At 44.7% G+C, this 24780-nt stretch overlaps 1 protein-coding gene and 1 long non-coding RNA gene across 2 annotated transcripts; both read left to right on the top strand.

Moving 5' to 3' along the window:
• The first annotated feature begins 2946 nt into the window (after nucleotides 1-2946).
• On the top strand, nucleotides 2947-9544 carry LOC146542368 (E3 ubiquitin-protein ligase Trim36-like). Its single transcript, XM_085213265.1, has 3 exons — nucleotides 2947-3711; nucleotides 3973-4270; nucleotides 5413-9544. The coding sequence occupies exons 1-3, from the start codon at nucleotides 3456-3458 to the stop codon at nucleotides 5759-5761; spliced, it is 903 nt and encodes a 300-aa protein (XP_085069391.1). The 5' UTR covers nucleotides 2947-3455; the 3' UTR covers nucleotides 5762-9544.
• Nucleotides 9545-13332: 3788 nt separating this feature from the next.
• LOC146542367 (uncharacterized) lies at nucleotides 13333-21855 on the top strand. Its single transcript, XR_014880482.1, has 2 exons — nucleotides 13333-20421; nucleotides 21040-21855. It is a non-coding gene; the product is annotated as an uncharacterized LOC146542367 (long non-coding RNA).
• Nucleotides 21856-24780: the final 2925 nt, after the last annotated feature.

Here is a 24780-nt window from a genome sequence, read left to right as displayed (position 1 = left end):
AACAGTTTGATTACTCGCCTTAAAATCATCAGGGACAACAAGAAGTGAAAAGTTTAAATCCTTGGCTTGCTCACATACCAAACAATTACTGATATAAGTATACGTTGCAATGATTATTTTTTTTTACAAGAGATGCATAAGCATTTCCATCAAATGCTGCACGTAACTAAAGGAACATTTCCAACAATTATAAGAGCCCGTATTACTGTCCTTGAATTTACAATTGTAAGGATCCAGCTGACTTCAGTTCCCATTGTGTTTGAGGGACCTTCTCAACTCTGGTGTGATGTATCCACAATATTTGTTCTTTAATTTTTACTGTTGTGTGAGACGTTAGCAGCACCTGGAACAAACCTAGCCACCTTGGTTCCAGGGGCAAATCTGAAAGAGATCTGCAACATGCATGTAAGCATGTAAAATATTATGTATCAGGCCGCCAAGGCCTTGGGCTCTAGTTCCTAGAACAGTTTCTCTATTTCCCAACGTTATTCCTGTAGACTTATCGCATGCTCAGTTATTATTTCACTCTCTAGTTGGGTAGAGATCCCCGTTTGTACAACATCAGGCCCTTTGTACAGTATTTTGAAAGGACTTAACCCTTCTTTGGCTCTAAGTTTCATTCTGGTCCTAAGGAGAGCCAAAGGCAACAACTGTGGCCAGGACAGTCCAGATTCCTGGCCCAGTTTTACAATCTGTGGTTTAATTAGACGGTTCATCTTTTTCACCTGACCACTCGCCTGTGGTCTGTGTGGTAAGTGCAATTGCCAATTTATTCCCAATGCTTGCTGACCTGTTGGACAATCTCTGCAATAAACTGAGTTCCCTGGTTGAAGGGTATTGTTGCAGGACACCCAAACCTTGGAATAGTCTCCTGCAACAGTACCTTGGTTATTTCTTTGGCTTTATTGGTCCTGCAAGGGACCCTCTTCTGCTCACCCTCTCGGGCATTGGTTAGAACTAGCATATACCAAAACCCTCCTTTTTCCTGGCAGTTCTGAAAAAATCAATTTGCAATTGTTGCCCTGAAAGGTTCCCTTTCCCAACAAGCCCCACTTGTACCCTGTTCCTGGTACTGGGGTTGCACAGTTACTTTCTGGTGTCTGTACCCCCCCGTGTTTGAGTATGTTCTTTTAGAACCAAATTCTAGAGAATACTAACGGGCACAACCGCTCGTTTGCTCTCTCCCCTCCTAAATCATTAATTAGATTCCTATCCTCTCTAGGGTACCTTGTAGGTTCTGACTAAGGTTCAGATATTTTAAGTTTACCGTCTGGAATTAAAGCCAGTTCACCAGTTTCTTTTCCTTCAGCTGCCTGTTCTGCCACCTGATCCACCATCGTGTTACCCGTTTCCTGTACAGTGTCACTCTTCTGACATCCTTTACAACGTATAACAGCCATGCTGCTCTTTGGTAGATTTACATCATGCTGAATGTTTTCCTTCTGTGTAAGCAGCCCTCGCTCTTTCCAGATGGTACCATGAGTGGGTACCACCCCAAAGCACATCTAGCATCTGTCCATATATTTGAGGTTCTTGTCAAGGCGGTTATTTCAGCCTCCTGAGTGGAGGTCCCCCCAGGAAAAGGTCTTGCTTCAGTTACCTTGTCAGTAGCAGTTACTGCATATCCTGCCTTACTGTTTCCTTGTCTTCACAAAACTCCTTCCATCGATGAATGCAGGAATCCTCAGCATCGTCCAGCAGTTCCTCCTGTAGGTCTGACCAGCTGGCACAGACAGTCTCCGTGCAGTCGCACACTGCTGGCTTGGAGGTAGCTCTGCATTGTTGTTCTGGGTGTTCGGCAAATTGCTTCCTTCTCTTTGATCAGTTGTGCTTTCTGTTGAGAAACTTGATAGCCATTTAAATCAAGAAATTCAGCAAACTCACAGGCCATTGTACACAGTCCTCCTTTGTTACTGTGGCATCCACATACTGCAGTAAAGTTCCACCGTGGAATAGAGGAACCCAAATCTCGGGCTCACAAGCTGACCACTTCTCAAAAATCGTTGGGCTGTTCTCACAACCCTGGGTAACACTGTCCAGGTTAACTGAATTTTCATTATTATTTTTTTTTTCCTTCACCCCATATTGGAGTTTTCTTATTCAAAGGCATTTTAGACTTTCTTTGGCAAAACCGGGCAGAAGAAGGTGTACTTCAAATCCAGAACGGTAAACCCCACCTACTTATTCCTTAACTTGGTTAATAAGGATATACACCATAGGTTGTACATATTCAACATTTCTATTATTTGCCCTCAAATCTTCTACCTAACGATAGCTCTTGCCATCCGATTTTTCACATGCAAGATTAGGGTGTTGTATTTGAATTCCTATCCAAGTGATAATCCAAAATTCAAAAAGTTATTTATTATTTCTTTTATCCTCCTACAATCTTGTATCCTCAAAGGGAATTGCTTTACCCTGGCTGGGCTGACTCCCGTCTTTAACTTAACTTTTATTGGGCTGCATTTTTTTTTGCTCTGCCAGGCATTCCTGATGCCTGCAATCCCGTGTATACCTGATTTAGGATTTACGTAACTTCTGGGGGTACAACATTGCTTTTCCCAGTTTGTGTTAAAGCCAAGCTTAAAATTTTCAGTCAATTGCTCTTGCTTGACACTTAGCTCCAATTTTCTCTACTGAATTTAATCTCTACATTCAATAGTTCTAATATGTCACGCCCAAGTAATGGTTTTGGAGAACCCAGCATGTACAAGGATTTATATATTCCTACTTCTCCTAGCCTGTATTTAATTGGTCCCCTCAAAAGAAAGTGAACTTCTCTTGCCAATAGCTCCTACAACTACAAAAAAAGTCATCTACGGGTAATAGTTCTTGATGTAGCACAGAGTAAGAGGCATCCATATCAGAAAATAAACCTCTTTACCCTGCTTCCCCAGCTGCTTTTGGCCCAGTGGGGGGAGAACTCTCCCTGAGCCCTTCCAGGCTCTCCCTTACCTCTTCTTCTTGGTAAGGACATCCCTGTTAGACCTTGCTCAACTTTGCCTTCCTCAGCCTGTGTTTTTTCCAAACCCTTTTCGCTTTCTAGACTTTCATCATCACATACATTACTAGCATTATATTTCAGCTTCACCCCCTCCCCTCCCCAGGCTTCCAGTGCTCACGCTGGGATATCGGGTTTCCGAGATCTCTGCAGATGACGGCTATTGTCACTTTCAGTGTCCCGTCCCATCCCCATTCACAAGCAATGCACCCTTTACAGTTACAACGGGAGGCTCCGGCCCCCACCTCTTTCTCCTACTCCGAGTCGTTCTTGCAGAAACACAGGCAATGTCACCTTTAACTGTGCAAGTCATATTATTTATGCTAAGCTCCTGAGCAAAGACTGATACAGATCACTCTAAAACAATGCATAGCTAAACTTCTGGATTTTTTTCTCCTTAATCTGTGGCCTTCCAGGTCTTGAAAAACCAGAAATCAACGAGGAGCAATGCAGAATGTGTAACAAAGCTGTGATCAGTTGGGAGTCCTCCGGGAAGACAGACTCTGCTGATATGTATGTTCTTCAGTATCGCAAGCGTAGTAGAGAAGAGGAGAGTATGATGTGGCAGGAAGTTGAAGTTTACAACAAGAGCAAAGGCATATCTGATCTTGATGATGACAGTAGCTACACCTTCAGAGTTCGAGGATACAAAGGGTCCATCTGTAGCTCATGGAGCAAAGAAGTTATTTTGCGTACACCTCCTGCTCCAGGTACTGGGTTTTCTTCTGTCCACCTGCACTGGAAACCACCTACAGTTCCCAGACTTCTATCCCATTATTGGTTGTATCTGTATGTATAGAAGTACTATAATGAGCAGGTTAATTATCATACCGCGCTTATTAGCGTGCATGAGAATCCTAATAGCTTTTCATAGTGAGAATTTCTAATGCCAGTGTAAAGATGCAGTATATAAGCCCAGAAAGCCAAAAAATATCTAACTAACAGGAAATTCCTGGAATACTATTTTTCAGTTCTTAGCTTTCTTTTTGATGACAAATGTGGGTACAACAGTGAACGTCTCCTGCTGAACCCAGAAAGAACCTCTGTGGCAAGCAGCGCTGGGTTTCCTTTACTGCTAAGAGCTGAACGCATGCAGTTTGGATGCCACACAACCCTGAATTACATCATTGGTGATCCTGGCATTGCCAAAGGGAAGCACTTCTGGGCTTTTCTTGTGGAAGCCCATTCTTGCCTGGTAAAAGTGGGAGTTGTTTCTAGCACCAAGATACAGAAATTTTTCCACAATACACATGATGTGACAAGCCCAAGGTAAATTCCAAGCATGTGCATGAAACATGTTTTGTACAAGAAGATGGTTGGGTTTATTTTATTTTATTTTATTTTATCAATTTAAAAGCAAACGTAGTCTCATTTAACAAACTTGAACCTAACCAGTGGAAAGTAGCTTGAAGCAGTAAGATATATGCAGGTTGTCCTATTCCTTTTCTTGTTCCCTGCTTTCAGTAGAGAGCTGTTTGAATTACTCAGGGTCCCATTATCTTTCTTTTTTGGAAAGAAGTCAAGCTCGGACAAACATTGAGATACATCAGTTAAAGCAAGAAGGTGGAAAGCAATCCATTAGCTGTGAGACTGAAGCAATTCTTGGTTGTCATTAGGTAGACCATTAGCATGGTAGATTGTCAACTGTTCAGAGGTACAGAGTTCACAGAGTTGTCTGTCTGTGTAGTAGCTTGCATCATGATGGATTTCAAGTTGCTTGCGTGTGGTTTTTGGATTGCTGCTGAGCAGAGTCAGAATACTGTGAAGAAACCAGCCCCAAAATTTCTAGCTCTCAATTACAGCTACAGTAAACTCAAATGTATCTAGAAATGGAAGGCTGGGAAGGTATTGTCTGGAGACTGTAGCTTCATATCTTAACAGGTGTATCGGCTTCTTCCTATCCAGTGTAACAAAACTGAAAAAATGTTCATGTCTTAAGTTGCTTAGGCAGCGTAGCGATGTCCTAGGATGTGTAATAAGGCAGTTGCATGGCAACCTCTTTAGAACAAGAGGTGTATTTATTGGTGTTACTTAGTATTATGTAAATAAAGTTAAATATATCCTGCCTGTAATGATAAATCGTATTTGCAGAACTACCTGTCAAGTTACCTAATTTAGTGTACCTGGTAGGTTCATTCATCATTACGTAGCAAAAGTAGATTCAGATAAACTTGGAACTTAATGGCTTGTTAGCAAAACCTTCTGTTGTCTCACCCTCATTAGTTCAGCTCCAAGTGGCTATTCACTTACGAAATGTATCTTCCCTTCCAGCACGTGGTGGTGTATTTTTACCCCACAAGCTCTTGGTTTTTGTATAATGTTACCCGTCTTACAGAAATGTTTTCTGTAGTTCCCATTGCAGACAGTATTTGTGAATCTGACAAGAGAAAATGGTTGTTTTTCTGTCCTAGATCTGAACAAGACAGTGGTCATGACAGTGGGAGTGAAGATGCCTGTTTGGATTCATCACAGCCTTTCACACTGGTCACTTTGGGCATGAAGAAGTTTTTCATCCCCAAGGCAGCTGCTGACCCGAGGGAAGCTGCTGACCCCAAGGATGCATCAAGTAGAATCCTTCCCCTGCCCTCCTGCATGGGGATCTGCCTTGACTGTGACAATGGCAAGGTGGGCTTTTATGATGCCAGCCCCATGAAATGCCTGTACGAGTGTGAGGTGGAATGCTCAGGCATGATGTACCCAACATTTGCCTTAATGGGTGGTGCAGCAATTCATCTCAAGGAAACCATCCCAGCAAAGTAGTTGGCATACCAAGATGACCTGTAGGTTAGTGCTCTCCTGCTGCTGGTCTGAAATTAAAAATAAGAGCAGAAGCATTTTACCTTAGTTTTCAGTCCTGATTCAAATACAGTATACCTAAGTGCTGTACACGAGCCTTTGGGTCACACTTGTGTGTTGCTTTGTTTGTTTGTTTGCTTGGTTTTTTAAGTGAATAGTCCAGACACTTCCAACAAAAGGAAATGTTCTTCCAGGAACTCTCCTGCCTTTCTTGTGATCTGTGTGATGGTTATCTCCACAAACTTTCCTTCTAGGGAAGGTGGAGAGGAAGTTTGACTAACAACCAAAATTACTTTTCAGGGATAGAAATCTGCCTTTTATGTAATATACATTCTGATATAGTCAGTTTTGAGTTTTTTGAGTTTAACAGCAAACTGACAGCATCTGATTGCCATTATTCTTTGACATACCTGCCTTAATGCATCTGCAGGACCAAAATCACACTTAGAGAATAAAAAGCAGTGAGAAATCAAAACTGCAGGTGAACATTTAGGCTGTATTTGGAAGGAGAAGGTTAAACTAGAAACTTTATTTCACGTAAGTGTAATGTAACTGTAAGCTGAAACTAGTTCTAACGCCTGATGTAGAGTTGATGGTATAATTGTAAGTTCCTGTAGTGTTCCAGGCTTTTTAGTGTAGACATAAAATATATAAAGTGCAATTTGACCCGAAATGTCAGACTTCCAAGAAGTTTTTGCATGTATGAGTAGTAGTACCTGGTTTTAGGCAAAAGGAAATGAATACTTGACTAATAACATGCAAACTGAAAAAAGTTGATGTATTTCTGTTAATACGTGTTTTTTTAAGTTAATTTTTTAATCTAACAATGGCTTTTTAGTGAGAATGATAAAATGCACTGATTCAGTTTGGAGACTCAATTTCTGCCATAAAAGGGTCTCTGTTCAGATTTCTGTTCCGCTCGTATCATGTTGAAGAAATTTACACAACCAGAAATCAAATGTTTGAGTACTTCTACTGTTAATTTTAATTGTGGAAAAATAAGGTTCTGAAGTGAAGGACATTTCTAAAATACGCTCAATTATTTATGAATTTGGGGATATAATGTTTTGTCTTGATGAATGTGAAGTATGTTTACTAAGCACCTGTGTATAGCTGTAGAGCAATGAACTGTGACCTGAAAATTGCAAGTGGGCACCACTGGTGATGGATTGACCATTTGTCTTGATCCTAGAAGTCTGTTCCAAATGTTATGATTGCTTGGTCCTCTCATGAGGACTTATGAGGCTGGCGCTCTAGCTGTGAAGGATGATGAAAGATCTGAGATTTGCTTCTTTCAGTAATCTTAAAACTTATCTTTTTGGTCCATACCAGATATTAAACTGATTGGGACAAATTTTCTTCTGTAGCATTTTCCACTTGATCCTAATGGTTAGGTCTGAACAAGGCTTCCCCGTCTGATGTATTATTTTGCATTTAATAAGATCGAGTCTGTTCTGCCATCTTACCCAGTCACTTGGTACTGAGGGCTTCCTGCAACTCTCCAGTCTCTTGATTGTTTTGAGTAATTTTATAGTCAACACAAATCTTTACCAAATCTTGAAGCAGCTTAAGCTATAGTGGGACAGAGCAGTTTTATTCCTGCTGTTAAAAATGTACTGTTCCTTCAATCTATTGGACATTTTTTTCTTATTCTGCCACTGAAAGCCCTTACATTTTTGTATGCTCTGTCGACTGGATTACAAGTGCTCTTCGTGAACTCAAGTTATCAATCAGACTCAGAAGTCAAGATTCCCTTTTCTTTAGCTATGGTTTGTTCCAATGTGCAGTTTTCATTCTTCCATTTAGAATCATAGAATCACCAAGGTTGGAAAAGACCTAAAAGATCATCCAGTCCAGTCCAACCGTTCACCTATTACCAATAGCTCCCACTAAACCATGTCCCTCAACACAACACCCAGTCTTTCCTTGAACACCCCCAGGGTCGGCGACTCCACCACCTCCCTGGGCAGTCCATTCCAGTGCCTGACCACCCCTTCTGAAAAGCAATACTTCCTAATGTCCAGCTTGAATCTCCCCTGCCGTAGCTTGAAACCATTCCCTCTGGTCCTATCACTAACGACACGAGAGAAGAGGCTGACCCCCAGCTCACTACAACCTCCCTTCAGGAAGTTATAGAGAGCAGTGAGGTCTCCCCTGAGCCTCCTCTTCTCCAGGCTGAACATTCCCAGCTCCTTCAGCCTCTCCTCATACGGCCGGTGCTCCAGACCCCTCACCAGCTTTGTTGCCCTCCTTTGAACACGCTCCAGGGCCTCAATGTCTTTCTTGCAGTGAGGGGCCCAAAACTGGACACAGTACTCGAGGTGCGGCCTCACCAGTGCTGAGTACAGGGGAACAACCGCCTCTCTGCTCCTGCTGGCAACGCTGTTTCTGATGCAAGCCAGGATGCCATTGGCCTTCTTGGCCACCCGGGCACACTGTGGGCTCATGTTCAGCCGAGCATCAATCAATACCCCCAGGGCCATTTCCTCGACGCAGTCCTCCAGCCACACCGCCCCAAGCCTGTAGCGTCGCCTGGGGTTGTTGTGGCCGAAGTGCAGGACCCGGCATTTGGTCTTGTTGAACCTCATCCCGTTGGCTTCAGCCCAGCTCTCCAGCTTGTCCAGATCCCTCTGTATGGCCTCGCTGCCCCCAGGCAGATCCACACTTCCAGCCAATTTGGTGTCATCTGCGAATTTACTGAGGGTGCACTCGATGCCCTCATCCAGGTCATCAATAAAGATATTGAAGAGGACAGGCCCCAGCACCGACCCCTGGGGAACACCACTCATGTTTGTCTACCAAATATAATACTGTTTTAAAGCTACACATTGTAGGGCTGGATTTGCTAATCTCTTATTCCCAGATCAAATCTCTTTCTGCAGGTAAGTATCTCATTTTTAATCCTTCTGTTTTGGAAATTGTTCTAAATTACAATTTTTATGTCTCAGTTAGCACTCCATAGTTCCACACTTACATCTTTAGAAGCATCTGGACTGATATGACCAGGCTTTAGCATTTCTTTACTTCATGAAAATTGTCATAAAATTGTCACACCATCTTAAATGTGAAGATAAATCAGTCTGAAGGACTAACTTTTAAAAGAAGGGGGGAAAAAAAGGTAGTGATTTAAGAAAACAGAAGTAAAGGAGGAAGAATTCAGGTTTTTCTTACTATATCTTCGCCTGACATTCATTTAAGATGTGCTCTGCTATGCAATTACTTATTCTACTGGACATAGGCTGATGTTACTTAAAACATTTACCTACCTTTTGGTATGTCAGTTTGTAAATATCTCATTCAGCATATTAAAATTGGTATGGCTTTTGGTGTAGAATACCTTGCATGTAAGGGTATTCATTGCAGTACTATAAGGCGCTTGCTCCAATTTATTAAATAGAAGCTCACTGTCAGAGGCAAATGATTTTTTCCACCTGTCAGAGATACAGTTCAGTAGTACGTGCCTACACTGACACTTACTTTTGCAAAACAATTTTATTCCTACAAAACAGCACTTTACAATGTGGACTAAGCTAAGAATGGTGTGATATTGTGTGGATCTCTGTGCAGTATAGCTGTCTGGTGACCACTGTGTGATTTGCAAAGCTCCATTCAGGTGTGAATCATGTAGACCCTTCTGAAGTATGTAAAGCTTTAACAAAAAGGCCTTATTTAAAAATACTCTGAAATGTAAATGTGATGTCAGTTTTTTGTGTTTTTTTTTTCTAAATAAAAGCTGAGAATACTGTAGCTTTGTTGTTTGCATTATTACATCCCATCTCTGAAGTATGCCAGTTGAAGTAGTGTTTTTTGTAATAGATAGAAACTGGTGAATTGGGGAAAAAAGAGCATTGCTTGTGTGTGTGTGTGTGTGTGTGTGTGTCTGTGAAAGGCTTGTACTGCAATGCTGAGGGAGCAGGAATATAGAAAACACGATGTGGTATTCTACTGAGTTTTCCCAGATTTCTGGTATGACAGTCATCCTCAGTTATGTTGTTCTAAGGTATAAGTGACAGGTTGGTTCATTGCTTAAACTGAGAAAAACTGACACAGTAAAGACAAGAAGGGTGGATAAGGAAACTTGAAAAAAGACGTGGGCTGAAGAATATGGTAGGAGTCACATTATTATGAATGCACAGTTTACCAGCACTTCCTGAAATACTTGCCCTGAGTGGCAGACTAAGATGGTGCAAGGTCTGTGGCTTAGCACTTACTCAGCAACAGCTTTCTGAAAGCTTATTTTTAAGGTTCACAAAAACAAACTGTCACTTTGCACTGGAGTCTCAAATTAGAAAGAAGGGGCTTTGACTTTGCCTGAAGGATATTTTTAGCTCGTTGGCAAAATAATAAGGCTTTTTGTGTATTTATTGCCCAACTATAGATATTGCACTAAGCAAATTCAACTTGGTGTGAAAGAGTTTGTTTGTTTCAGCTAGCCTGCTTGGTGTTACAGGCTTAGTCCTTGTTCTTAACCCTTTTATTTCTCCTGCTCCCTGTTTTCTATATGACTGCTGTAAGGAAGAAATAGGGGCTGACAGAGTTTAAGAGAATGTTTTTCTCTTTTCCTGCCTGTTCATTAAATTTCGACCCTCATTTTTCCCACTCAGTTGCAATCATATTGTGTTAAGTTGGATTCATTTTCTAGGTTTCACACTCCCAAAGTTGGAAGCAACTACAGCAGCAGTCTCTGCTCCTCCATGCAGTGTAACTGATGGGGAAAGTAGAAAAATAAAATAAAATACAGAGCTATCCTTAGACCTTGCAGAAGGAGATGGAGAGAACCCGCCTGTGTAGAGAGAAAACTTTCATAATGTTAAAGGTTTCAGAGGAGATGAAAAATATTTTCTTCCTCGGGGGCTGTGACTGACCATTCTGTAGAATCACAGAATAGCCGTGGTTGGAACAGAACTCAAGGATCATGAATCTTCAACCCCCCTGCCACAGGCAGGGCCACCAACCTCCCCATTTAACACTAGACCAGGCTGCCCAGGGCCCCATCCAACCTGGCCTTGAACACCTCCAGGGATTGGGCATCCACAACCTCTCTGGGCAGCCTGTTCCAGTACCTCACCACTCTCTCTGTAAAGAACTTCCCCCTGACAGCCAACCTAAATCTTCCCTCCTTCAACTTCAAACCATTTCCCCTTGTCCTGCTGTTATCAACCCTTTCAAAGAGTTGATTCCCCTCCCCTCTGTAGGTTCCCTTTAGGTATTGAAAGGCTGCAATGAGGTCACCTGCAGCCTTCTTTTCTCCAGGCTGAACAAGCCCTGCTCCCTCAGCCTGTCTTTGTAGGGGAGGTGCTCCAGTCCCCTGATCACCTTCGTGGCTCTCCTCTGGACCCTCTCCAACAGCTCCCTGTCTTTCTTGTATTGGGAGCTGCAGAGCTGGACACAGTTCTGCAGATGGGGCCTCGCAAGAGCAGAGTAGATGGTGACAATCACCTCCCTGTCCTCTTCTGATGGAGCCCAGGATACCATTTGCATTCTGAGCTGCAAGAGCACACTGCTGGCTCTTGTGAAGGTTTTCATCCATCAGGACCCCCAGGTCCTTCTCCACAGGGCTGCCCTCAAGGACTGCTCCTTCCAGTCCGTATGGATGCCTGGGATTCCTCCGGCCCAAGTGCAAAACTCTGCACTTTGCTGTGTTGAACCTCACTATGTTCACCCGGGCCCACCTTTCAAGTCTGTTGAGGACCCTCTGAATGGCATCCCTTCTTTCCACCGTGTCAACCGCACCGCTCAGCTTGGTGTCGTCAGCAAACTTGCTGAGGGCGCACTCACTCCCGTCATCGATGTCCTTGATAAAGAATTTAGAGAGCACCGGTCCCAAGTCAGACCCTTGAGGGATGCCGCTTGTTACCGGCCTCCAGCTGGACATAGAGCCATTGATCACCACCCTCTGTCTGCAGCCTTTCGACCCATTTCTTATCCATCGGGTGGTCCACCCATCAAATCCACATCCCTCCTTACATGGAGATAAGGATGTGGTGGGGGACCATGTCAAAGGCCTTGCTCAAGTCCAGGTAAATGACATCGATCACCTTCCCCTTGTCCACCAGTGCCATCACTCCATCATCGAAGACCACCAGATTGGTTAAGCATGACCTTGTAGTCTACCTCGATTTTAGAAAGGCATTCGATACTGTCTCCCACGACATCCTTATAACAAAGCTGAGGAAGTGTGGGATAGACGAGTGGACAGTGAGGTGGGTTGAGAACTGGCTGACTGGCAGAGCGCAGAGGGTCGTCGTTGGTGGTGCAGAGTCTGGCTGGAGACCTGTAACCAGTGGTGTCCCCCAGGGGTCTGTGCTGGGTCCGGTCTTGTTCAACATCTTCATCAATGACCTTGATGAGGGGATAGTGGCCACCCCAGTAAGTTTGCTGATGATACGAAGTTGGGAGGATTGGCTGACACGCCTGAAGGCTGTGCTGCCATTCAGCGAGTCCTGGACAGGCTGGAGAGCTGGGCAGTAAGAAACCGGATGAGGTTCAACAAAAGCAAGTGTAGGGTCTTACACCTAGGGAGGAATAATTGCATGCACCAATACAGGCTGGGGGATGAGCTGCTGGAGAGGAGCTCTGCAGAGAGGGACCTGGGCGTCCTGGTGGACGACAGGTTGGCCATGAGCCAGCAGTGTGCCCTCGTGGCCAAAAAGGCCAATGGCATTCTGGGGTGCATTAAGAAGAGCGTGTCCAGCAGGTCGAGGGAGGTGATCCTCCCCCTCTACTCTGCCCTGGTAAGGCCTCATCTGGAGTACTGTGTCCAGTTCTGGGCTCCCCAGTACAAAAAAGACAGGGATCTCTTGGAAAGAGTCCAGCGGCGGGCCACAAAGATGGTGAAGGGCCTGGAGCATCTCCCCTGTGAAGAAAGGCTAAGTGAACTGGGTCTGTTTAGCCTTGAGAAGAGACGACTGAGAGGGGACCTGATCCAGGTTTATAAATAGTTTATAAATACCTGAGGTGTGGCGGCCATAGCGGTGAGGCCAGTCTCTTTTCAGTGGTACGTGGAGACAGGACGAGGGGAAACGGACATCAGCTGCAGCATAGGAAGTTTCGCACGAATGTGCGTAAGAACTTCTTCACGGTGAGGGTGACGGAGCACTGGAGCACGCTGCCCAGGGAGGTTGTGGAATCTCCTTCTCTGGAGATATTCAAGTCTCGCCTGGACGCCTGCCTGTGCGACGTGGTGTAGGGAACCTGCTTTGGCAGGGGGTTGGTCTCCATGATCTCTAGAGGTCCCTTCCAACCCCTACAATTCTGTGAATCTGTGATTCTGTGACCTTCCCCTGGTGAAGCCGTGCTGGCTGTCTCAGATCACACGCTCATTCCTCATGTGATCAAGCATGTCATCCAGGATGATCTGTTCCATGATCTTCCCAGGCACAGAGGTAAGACTCACCAGCCTGTCCACCAGTTCCCCGGCTCCTCCTTGCTCCCTTTCTTGTAAATGGGAGTGACGTGACCCTTCCTCCAGTCATCCGGGACCTTACCTGACAGCCAAGATTTTCCAAATATGATGGAGAATGGCTCAGCCAGCTCCTTCAGAACCCTGGGATGCAGGCCATGCGGCCCCATAGACTTGTACGCATTCAGTCTCATGAGGCGTCTTGGACCTGCTCTGTCCTCACACTGGGGGGAGATTTACTGCCCTGGCCCCCACCTCGATGTTAAGGGATGCAGGGTTCAGGGATTTGAGAAATATTAGAATCCTGACTGCCAGCGAAGACTGAGGCAAAGAACTCATTCAGTACCTTAGCCTTCTCTTCTACGTGAATGCAAGCAGGGCAGGCAGATGAATTTCCCACTAGTGCTACTAAAAATGTACATCCCACAGCATGAGTGGGCATATTCTTCAGAAATGGGTATTTCTTGGGTTGGTAACCCACAGTGACCTGCTTCCACAGTTTCTTTGCATATGGAATAACATAAGAAAACCATATGGCCTGCTGATTTAAATGATAGAATCACAGAATCATAGAATGACTTGGGTTCCAGGAGACCTTAAAGACCCCATCAACTCCCCTGCTCTGAGCAGTATCACCATCCTCTACACTAAGTTGCTCTTAACCCCATTCAACGTGAGCATCATGAACATTTCCAAGGATGAGGCATTCACAGCTTCTCCAGGTGATCCATAATGCCTATCAAATGAAAAAGTGTTGTGTGAATCATAGCACAGGTGGTCAGCAATCCTTCTTAAAAAGAGAACTTCATTATAACTGTAATTTAGTTGATAAATATATTTATGTATCTATTTATAACGTAATTTATATTATAACTTAGTGGGAGTACCGGTGGTGTTTTCCTCTATCTCTTCAGTGGCAGTGAGGGATACTGAGAGGACCAGGCAAACCCATGTGCTAAATATGTTGCTGAGAGGCCGGTGGCACCACAGGAATTTTGGCTTTTTCAACCATGGGGCACTTTGCCTGATGGCTGCTGATGGGGTTCATCAGGTCATATGGGGAAAAGAATTCTGGCCAAGGAGCTGTCTGGTTTCATTGACAGGGCTTTAAGTTAGGTTTGAAGGGGTGGTAACAAGCCTGCCCACGGCAAAGCGTGGGATAACATATCTAAGTTAGACAGACAAGGTGCTAGCAGGGGCCCTCAACCTGCTGCGTGTGATGAATGTACTGAGCAGCAAGCAGGTGTGGCTCATTTCCAGGGCTTTAAGCTAGATTTGATAGGGGAAGGGTATGTACTGCTGAGGAACAGAGAAGAGTCATGGAATACAATCACTTTAGGAAGCAGCAGGAGAAAGCCTCATATTTTTCCCAGAGGTTTTTGGGAGGGCTCCCCCAAAAAGGCAAATTGACCAAAATTCCAGCTTAAGTGCCTCTGTATGCAAGCTTGCAGCATGGGAAATGAGCAGGAGGAACTGGAAACCATGGTGCAATTTGAAAACTGATCTTATTGCTACCACAGCAACATGGTGGGATGACTTAACTGGAATACCATGATCAAGGGCAGTGAGCTTTTTAGAAGAGACGGGTGAGGTAGGAGAGGTGGGGGAAGAGCCATCTATGTTAAGAAGTGGATAGACTGTGCACAGCTGCCCCTGAGAAACACGAATCAGTTGATAGCTTGTGGGTTTAAATCAGGGACTGGACCAATAGAGGGCATTTGGTAGCCAGGGTCTACTACAGGCCACCTGGTCAAGGGGTGCTTGTTGACAAGGCCTTCTTGATTCAGCTGCAAGAGGCATCACACTCATAGGCTCGTTCTCATTCTGATGGGGCATTTCAACCACACAGATATCCACTGGGAAAACGAGACAGAAGGCTGCAAAGAAGACCAGGAGATTCCTGCAGTCCATCAACAACTTTCTGGTTAGGATATTGGACACCCACCCCCCAGTACGTTTATTTTAAAGGATGGTATTACGTGGTTCAGAATGAGCAACATGCAACGGGAGAGGGGTAACCTGTTGGCAGTAAAGCTACATTAAGTAAATGTGACGCACAATGACACAGGAGAGATTTCATGGCTATCTGAATACTGCTAGAAGAATATAGTGATACCTTCTTTCTCATTTCTTTTCACTTGCATGATTTATTTCAACCTCAGTGTCTTCTTGTTGGCACTGACTATAAGCAGTGTGGCCAGATTTGTGGGATTCTGTCTGCCACTGTTCTGCAATTTAACAAGCAATTTTCTGATAGCCATGCTAAAGTGCTTATTGGGAATCTGAGCACTAGTGATCATTGTTGACCTTCAAAGCAGTCTCCTCCAGATGGATGCCCAAATCTGACTAAAAACATGTATTTATATATTGCATAGTAGAATGGGAGCCACAACAAACTATTTGCCAGTTACCAGCAATAACTACGCAAATGCAGAGATAGTTATTTCTAAATATGTCTGTTTTATTTGGTGCATGATTTTATGTGAGAATAAGAGGGTATGGCTTAGGAAAAGTATTCTCTGTGAATTGTTGTTGCAGTGCTTTTCAGTCACTGATTATCAATAAATTAGTGGTTTTCTGGGGCACAGCAAGGTCTCTGCTGGGGCCTCTTTAGCAAGATTAATAATTATTTTTGGATCGAGCAAGATGTTTTGATAGTCCATGGCTCGGACAGATATACTCCTTGCTGGGTAAAGAGCTGACCGGATGGCTGGGCCCAGAAAGTGGTGGTAAATGGAGTCACACCCAGGTGGTAACTGATGTGCAGAATCAAACTCTACAACGACAAAGTAGTTATAAAAGCAGGTACGTTTTAATCAGTGCTGCACAGACACTGGGTGCAACAGGGCTTGTTCCTCCTAACTTGCACACCGTCAGGAAAACTCATGCTACAGATATAGGCCAAACTAATACATAATCAATAGTTTTCCCGGAATTCGAATACTCATTACACCCCGAGAGTTCATTAGCATGCAGACCCTCCCCTCTTGCGCGTGCGTAGTGGGTTGTGGGATGAAGATTTGTTGTCTTCCTCACAAAGACTTCTGAGCTTTCTCTCCGTAAACTTCTGGCCTTTTGGGGGGGTATCCCCCCAAACCAGTCTCTTCTTGCCTTGTGGACATCTAATCACCTCCCTGCCAAATGTCCTCGGGCTGTTCTCAAGCCCTTATCTTTATGGCCTTCATCCCCCTCATTATCCCAGACCATTATTTTCTAACAAGCTCTACATTCTTGCTTCTATAAACTATCCCTAACTATTCCCCTTCACCCCACTTATTCTCAGTCACGTGAAGCCTTCTTGCCTTTTTACTTTCATTTATGGGACCCTTCTCGCCTTTCAGTAACCGGTTGCTAGGGGTTGGTACTGGGGCCCATCCTGTTCAATATCTTCACTGATGACCTGGATGAGGGCATTGAGTGCACCCTCAGTAAGTTTGCAGATGACACCAAGTTTGCAGTAAGTATTGATGTGCTTCATGGTAGGAAGGCCCTACAGAGGAATCTGTGCAGGCTGGATCACTGGGCTGAGGCCAATGGGATGAAATTCAACAATACCGAGTGCTGGGTCCTGCACTTTGGCCACAACAACCCCAGGGAATGCTACAGGGTTGGGGCAGAGTGGCTGGAAGACTGCACAGAAGAAACAGACCTGGGGGTATTGATTGATGCTTGGCTGAACATGACCCAGCAGTGTGCCCGGGTGGCCAAGAAGGCCAATGGCATCCTGGCTTGTATCAGAAACAGTGTTGACAACAGGAACATGGAAGTGATCATCCCTCTGCACTCGGCACTGGTGAGGCTGCATATTTAGTAGTGTCTTTGGTTTGGGCCTCTCACTGCAAGAAAGGCATTAAGGCCCTGGAGTGCGTTCTGAGAAGGGCAACAAAACTGGTGAGGGGTCTGGAGCACAAGTCTTATGAGGAGTGGCTGGAGGAGCTGGGATTGTTTAGTCTGGATAAGAGGAGGCTCAGGGTGACATTATTGCTCTCCACAAACTGCCAGAAAGGAGGTTGTGGTTAGGTGGGAGTAGGCCTCTTCTCCCATGTAACTAGCAATAGGATGAGATAGGATGGCCTCAAGTTGAGCCAGGGGAGATTCAGGTTGGATGTTATTACATATTTCTTCTCTGAGAGTGTGGTCAGGCACTGGCACAGGCTGCCCAGGGAGGTGGTGGAGTCAGCATCCCTGGAGATGCTCAAGAAATATTTAGATGCCGTACTGGGGGACACGCTTTAGTTGGAAGTATTGGTGGTAGGTGGATGGTTGGACTGGATAATCACGGAGGTCTTTTCCAACGCTGGTGATTCTAATGATTCTATACGTATGGGATGGTGATAATGCTTTGCTAAAAAGCCTCTCAAGGTCTTAATCGTCTCTGCTGATTTTTCTTGTTTATGAAAAACTGCTCTGGAGGATAAAGTTGTTTTTTATCATTTTATGTATTCAACTCAGATAATGAGTTCCCTGTTGGTCATCTTGGCCATAACTAATGCATTAGGAACGATGAAAAATGTTGTGCTTTCATATTTACGCTTGTGCCTCCGGTCCTCGACCTTTGAGTGTCCTGTGACATCATTCCCTGGGCAGTGAAGGGGATGTAAACTCTCCCTTCTTTTGTATTACTATCTATGCAATAGTGCAACATGTACTTGTGTCTTACATGCAGTTATTCTGACAGTTCCCTCAGGCTTTAGGCTTATCTGGATTTCTATGAAGATCAGAACATGGTTTTTAGGTTTGGATTCAGTACCTCTAGTCACAAGGACAAAAAAAAAAAAAAAAATTGAACTAGTGATAGAGTAGCTGCCTTGCCTGGTTTCTTTCTGATGCTCTTTTTTTCTTCTTTCTTTTCGTTTGTTTCTCTTTGTTAGTGAATGGAGAGAGTGTAGTGAGGACAGGGAGCACATTCTTTTGCTCTCAACTTAGCAACAGAGTCCCAGCAAGCTCAGAGCTACCTGCTCCAGTGGTAGACCACAATGCGGTCATACCAAAAGATTGGGATTAACACTCCTATTAGAGAAGGCAGACCTCTTTAGACACACTGATCTGTGACACCATTCTTGTTTGAGGAGAGCTCTGGTTTTGTAACTTCGATTACGTTCTGAAAATTAACACACGCGTGAGTTAATGGTGAGGGAATGGTGATTTTGTGAGCCATTTGTCCCTGATGCTGAGGATGTGCTGCATTAAAAGGTTTATATCACTTTGGTGCTACAGACCTGGCCGTGTTCAAATGGACTTACACATCCAACCTTACAGAATATGAGTGCTCCCAGTGAGAACTCTGACATTCATGGGTTAACCCATAATGCAGAGCACCTTCATCTAGCTGTATTCAGATGGATTCACAGTACTGTCCTTAAGGGGTTTGGCCACACCCAATGAGAACTCTTACAAGTGGCTTATTTTGAATCTGTTGCTCTTTACTAGAGCATCAGATTATACATTATTTTGAATTGCTGGTGTATATATATATACTATCTGCAGAGTATGTGTGTGTGCCAATAATGTGAATAATACAGCTGATGCAGGGGAAAGTTTGTTACCGAGCGGGTGGTGAGGTTGCTGGAACAGATTGCCCAAGAGGGGCTGTGGATGCCCTGTCCCTTGGAGGTGTTTAAGACCAGGTTGGGTGGGTTCCCGGGCAATCTGATCTAGAACTTGACCTAGCAGCTTGCAGCCCTGCCTGTGGCAGGGGATTTGGATCTGGGTGATCCTAAAGGTCCCTTCCAACCCAAGCCAATCTATGAGTAACGGAATAACTCAGTGCAGATTTCTAAGCTTCCCACAGAGATCACTCACTATAACCTAACATGTCAGTCTTTATCCATTGGCAACTCTCTGGGGGTGTGGGAAGACTGACTTAGCTTGCCGACTGGTCTCAGAATCAAGCAGTGTCCTCCCAGTTGTCTGCAGTAGTATTTTTCCCAAAATCCCTTCTCTCTTAAGCCATTTTTATACTTTTTTCCTTATTTTCAGGTGGATCTTGAGTGATTCTAATCACATGTATCTTTGTTCTAGTTTGTGTGACAGAAAATTGAAAAGTTGCTGATGATTACAATGCAGTTTATCAGTTTCACAGTACCATCCAGTTCCTATCCCCGCAATCATATCACAGGGCCTAACCCAGAGTTTTACAACTCACTCTACTCTCCATACTGCACCTCTAAAAGTCAGCATACCAAGCTCACCTGGTGTCTAAGTATCGCAGGTCTTATGTTTCTTCAGGAACCATGATGACACAGACTCTATGCATGTTCATCACGCTCCACCCTGGAGGTTTCTTGAATGCTTTTCTTCTTCTAAGAGGGGAATTCTCCAATTGATTATTTGCAATAATCCACCGTGAGACTACGGTCAGTTAAGCTTTAGAATATTTAGGGGGAATCTGGGAGTTCACATGCAGCTTTGTTATGAGAACTTGAGCTCAAGGAACTCGTGAGCTGCTCACTGTTTGTTGGATTAAATGATTGGCTTAATTGCAGTATTTAGTCGGACAGCATTACTAGTCCTGAGCAAAGCCTTGGGCGTAACAGCCAGGCCAAAGGAGGAGGTTGGGGTAGAGGGGAGCACAACATCACAGAATACAATCTCATTCTGCTGAGTGAATGAGGATTTGCAGAGATACAGAATGGTGTGTCCACTGTTGATGTAAGTGAACATGGCCTTATTTTGTTGATGACTCTGTGCCAGCTGTCTGACAGACCTCCAGTTCAGACAGTCCTTTCTAGATTTGGCAGATCTCTTTCAAAGAAAAAAGTGAAATTCTGTTCTTTCTCACAGTTCTGTCTAAAGTGATACGGTGATGTCTCATATGTTCAAATTTAAGCGCTATCTCAATCCCTTACCAGCATCTGTCATTTACCTCCGATAATCTTGCCATGGTTTAACTGGTGAAGAGAATTTACACTGGCTAAATAAACATGATCTCTGTTTCTTATAAGCCTTGCAGAGAACTTCACCTTTGACTTCAGTGTGGGAGATACTCCTCAGTGTTCTCCCTCTAGCCTTAGCAATAAGCTGTATCACACCAGGGCCTCATCATCACCGTGATTGACTTATCTTCACTGGAAATGACTTTGTACACTTTTGCTTTCATGTTATGTAGCAAAGCAGGAATGGTTCATGTTACTCCAACAGTTTGCTGGATTGTCCTGGAAGTTAAAGATAAGGCTACTAAAAGAAGAATGGTTACATGAATAAAAGCGATGTGCATCTGAGGGTATGTAGACCATTTACTTCTAGTCGTTTGAATTCTAATGATTGGGATTTTCAAGTCTTCTACCAATTTGTCCTGTATTTTGTTGTAAAGAATAATTATTTTACAGACATTACTATACTAGTCTACTCCTCTCTCTCCATTACTCTTTTTATAATAAAGTAGATTTTTATTATTATTACCATCACCAGAACCGTCAACATCATTTTCATCTCTGCAGAAAGAAGGGTTTCCAGTCACTGTTGTGGTATTTGTAATTAAAGGAGTTTTTCTGAAAGCAACAAGATGATATATAGAATGAAGAGGAGACAAAACCTAGCACTGAAAGAAAAATCAACTTTTAATAAGCTAGCAATTCATGACTACTTCAGTCAGAAAGAACGTGTATGGACAGTAGTAAGTCAAAGTGGCCTGGCAATGCTATAAAACCTTAAGATTCAGGTTCAGTGAAGAAATAAGGTGCAAATAGTGTGTGATCAAGAGCTGGGAGAAATGAAATCTGATGAGGTCTTACCTCTTTTATTTAATGATCTGGCTTTCCCCCTAATCTACAGTGCATCCTAAAAGGCAAGTCTTCTTACCCCTAAATGTGTAAACTCATGCTGTTTTCCCAATATGCAGGGCCTTCTTCACAAGAACAAGCGACAAACCTGAGGAATCTTACGAAAGTGTCTATTGCAAATTTCTCGGGATAGGACTGACTGCACCCTGAACTGTGTTTTTTGAGGAGACAATGGCTAAGAAGAGTGTATAATAAGGATTAATAGATATCAGATCCAGCCATCTGGCTGGATCTGCCAATTGGATAAGGGAATATGCAGGTTGGAGGCCCAAGTGTCTCCAATCTCTTCCATGCTTTCAACTCCAGCAGTGGTACAAAGTGACTGGAAGAGTCTTACTCATAGTAGATATCTCTGAGCCATGCCTACAATCTCTTGTGAACACATCATTTCGTGCATTCCAAGACACACATCTGTGTCAGAGTCACAGAATCACAGAATCAATCACAGAATCACAGAATTGTAGGGGTTGGAAAGGACCTCTAGAGATCATTGAGTCCAGCCCTCACGTAAAGCAGGCTCCCTACAGCAGGCTGCACAGGTAGACAACTGGGTGGGTCTTGAATATCTCCAGAAACGGAGAATCCACAGCCTCCGTGGGCAACTTCTTCCAGTGCTCCATCACCCTCACTATGAAGAATCACAGAATTTTAGGGGCTGGAAGGGACATCTGGAGATCATCTAGTCCACCCGCCCTGCCGAAGCAGGCTCCTAGATGAGGTTGCACAGGTAGGCATCCAGGTGGATCCTGAACATCTCCATAGAAGGAGACTCCACCACCTCTCTGGGCATGCTGTTCCAGTGCTCTGCAACCCTTACTGTGAAGAAGTTCTTATGGATATTTGTGCAGAACTTCCTATGCTTCAGTTTGTAACCATTTCCCTTTGTCCTATCGCTACACACCACTGAAAAGAGTCTGGCCTCATTCCTTTGACTCCCACACTTCAGATATTGATAAACGTTAATAAGATCCCCGCTTAGTCTTCTTTTCTGAAGGGTGAACAGAGTTCAGTCACTCAGCTATTCCTCACAAGAGGGGTGCTCCAGGCCCTTTATCATCTTTGTGGCCCACCGCTGGACACCCTCTAGGAGACACCTGTCTTTTTTGTACCAGGCAGTCCAGAACTGGACACGGAATTCCAGATGAGGCCTGACCGGGACAGAGCAGAGGGGAAGAATCACTTGCTTTGACCTGCTGGCCATGCTCATTTTAATGTACCCCAGGATCCCATTGGCCTTCTTGGCCACCAGGGCACACTGGTCATCGCTAGCCTGTTGTCTACCAGGACACCCAGGTCCCTCTCCACAGAGCTCCTCTCCAGCAGGTCATCCTGCAATCTGTACTGATACATGCGGTTATTCTTTCCCAGGTGCAAAGCTTGCTTTTGTTAAACCTCATCTGGATTCTTACTGCCCATCTCTCCAGCCTGTCCAGGTCCTGCAGAATGGCAAGCACAGCCTTCAGGTGTGTCAGCCACTCCTCCCAGCTTTGTATCATCGGCATACTTACTGAGGGTGGACACTACCCCCTCATCAAGATTGTTGATGAAGATACTGAACAAAACCAGACCCAGCATTGACCCCTGGGGAACACACTAGTCACAGGTCTCCAACCAGACTCCGCGCTACGGATCATGACCCTCTGAGCTCCGCCAGTCAGCCAGCTCTCAACCCATCTCACCATCCACTCATCTATCCCACACTTTCTCAGCTTTATTATCCTTTTTATCTCATGGGAGACTGTATTGAAAGCCTTGCTGAAGTCAAGGTAGATGACATCCACTGCTCTCTCCCCATCTACCCAGACAGTGATGCCATCACAGAAGGCTACCAGGTTGATTGGTCACTATTTCCCCTTGGTGAATTCATACTGACTACACCTGATAAGCACCTTCTTGTCCCATTGCATAGAGATGGCACCCGTAAGAAGTTGTTCCATCACCTTTACTGGGACAGAGGAGATACTGACTGTCCTGTAGTTTCCCACATCCTCCTTCTTGCCCATTTTAAAGATTTCAGTGACACTGACTGTCCTCCAGCCTTCAGGCACCTCTCCTGTTCTCCAAGACTTCTCAAAGATGATAGACAGTGGTTCAGCAATCACCTCTGTCGGCTCCCTCAGCACACATGGATGCATCCGATCAAGGTGTGTGGATCTGTACACTCTGATCCCACTCAGATACTCCAGGACCATCCCCTCCTCACCCAGAGGGAAACTCGCCATTTCCCAGACTCAGTCTTTTCCCTCTAGGGTCCAGGAGTCCTGAGGGGCATTTTTTGAAGTGAAGACCAAGTCAAAGAACGCGTTCGACATCTCTGTCTTCTCAGCATCCCCTGTTACCAGGACACCTGCCTTGTTCAGCAGGGCACTCACATTATCCCTAGTCTTCCTTTTACTGTCGACATACTTAAAAAAACTCTTATTGTTATCCTTCATCACCTTTGACAGCTTCAATTCCGACTGTGCTTTAGCCTTCCGTGTCGCATCCCTGCAGGCCCTGACAACATTCCCAAACTCCTCCCAAGAGCACAGGCCCTTTTCCACATTTCATAGACTCTCTTCTTCCTTTTGATCTTATCCATGAGCTCCTTGCTCATTCAGGCAGATCTCCTACCTCTTTTCCCTGATTTCCTACTGCATCGATCCTGAGATCGGAAGAAGTGCTGTTTAAATGTTGCTCAGCTCTCACAGGCTCCCTTACCTTCTAGCACTCTAGCCCACGAGATACCTCCAAGTAGGCCCCAGAAAACATCTAAGTTGTCCCACCAAAAGTCTAGGGTAACAATCCTGCTTTTTGCCTTACTTCTTCTACTCAAGATCTTGAACTCAACCATCACAAGATCGCTGCATCCCAAGCTACCCCCAGCCTTCACATCCCTAACAAGTCCATTCCTGTTGGTAAGAACAAGGGTCAGAAGTACCCCCCGCCTTGTTGGCTCCTCCACCACCTATGTCAGAAAACTATCTTCAACGCATGTGCCTGGCCATGTTTTTTCCTCAACAGATGCCTGGATGATTAAAGTTCCCCATGTGAACCAGTGCCCAGGGTTGAGCGGCTACTTACAGCTGCCTGTAGAAGACCTCACCAACTTCATCTTCCTGATTTGGTGACCTATAGTACGCCCCCCACAGCAGTGTCACCCATACCAGCCCGCCCCTTAGTTCTCACCCACAAGCTCTTCACACGTTCTTCACCTATCCCCAGGTGGAGCTAGATACATTCTAGTTGCTCTCTCACATGAAAAGCAACTCCTCCACCTTGTTTTCCCAGCCTATGTCCCCAGACATGGTCTTCCATGACAGCATTCCAGTCATGTCAGCTGTCTCACCACATCTCCGTGACTGCAATGAGATCAAAGGCCCTGTGACTGTACACACATCTCCAGCTCTTCCAGTTTATTTCCCATGCTGCACATATTAGTATACAGGCACTTTTGGGAAGCAGCAGGTGTAGCATGCAAGAAGATTTTGGATGGGGTACTGGCAATATTATCTTCCCTGAGGAGCCCTCACACGATCCTATGGGAGAACTTAGAGGCTTTTCCCTGCTATCTCCAACAGTGACAACATTGCCTAGCCCTTCTCTGTCCTATTCCCCTCCTCCCATCAAAACTAGGTTAAAGCCCTGGTAGTCAATCCAGACAGCTTGCTTCCCTGAACACATGTGCCCCACTTGCTCAGTCAGAGTCCATCATAAGCCCACACATCCGCTATCACAAAGGCCTGCCCAAGATCAAAATACCCAAAGCCTTAATCCAGACACTGCCCCTCAGCTGGTCATTTACCTGTCACATTTTCCTC

Source organism: Meleagris gallopavo, chromosome Z (assembly GCF_905368555.1).
Source record: "Meleagris gallopavo chromosome Z, MGAL_WU_HG_1.1, whole genome shotgun sequence".
Lineage (NCBI taxonomy): Eukaryota > Metazoa > Chordata > Aves > Galliformes > Phasianidae > Meleagris > Meleagris gallopavo.
This window is presented reverse-complemented; position numbering and strand designations above follow the sequence as displayed.

Excerpts from the sequence above, each read along its gene's own strand:
- LOC146542368 (XM_085213265.1), top strand. The coding sequence starts at position 3,456 with ATGTGTAACAAAGCTGTGATCAGTTGGGAGTCCTCCGGGAAGACAGAC. Across the intron at positions 3,712-3,972 it reads GCGTACACCTCCTGCTCCAG|TTCTTAGCTTTCTTTTTGAT; the intron begins GTACTGGGTTTT and ends ACTATTTTTCAG. Across the intron at positions 4,271-5,412 it reads CATGATGTGACAAGCCCAAG|ATCTGAACAAGACAGTGGTC; the intron begins GTAAATTCCAAG and ends TTTCTGTCCTAG.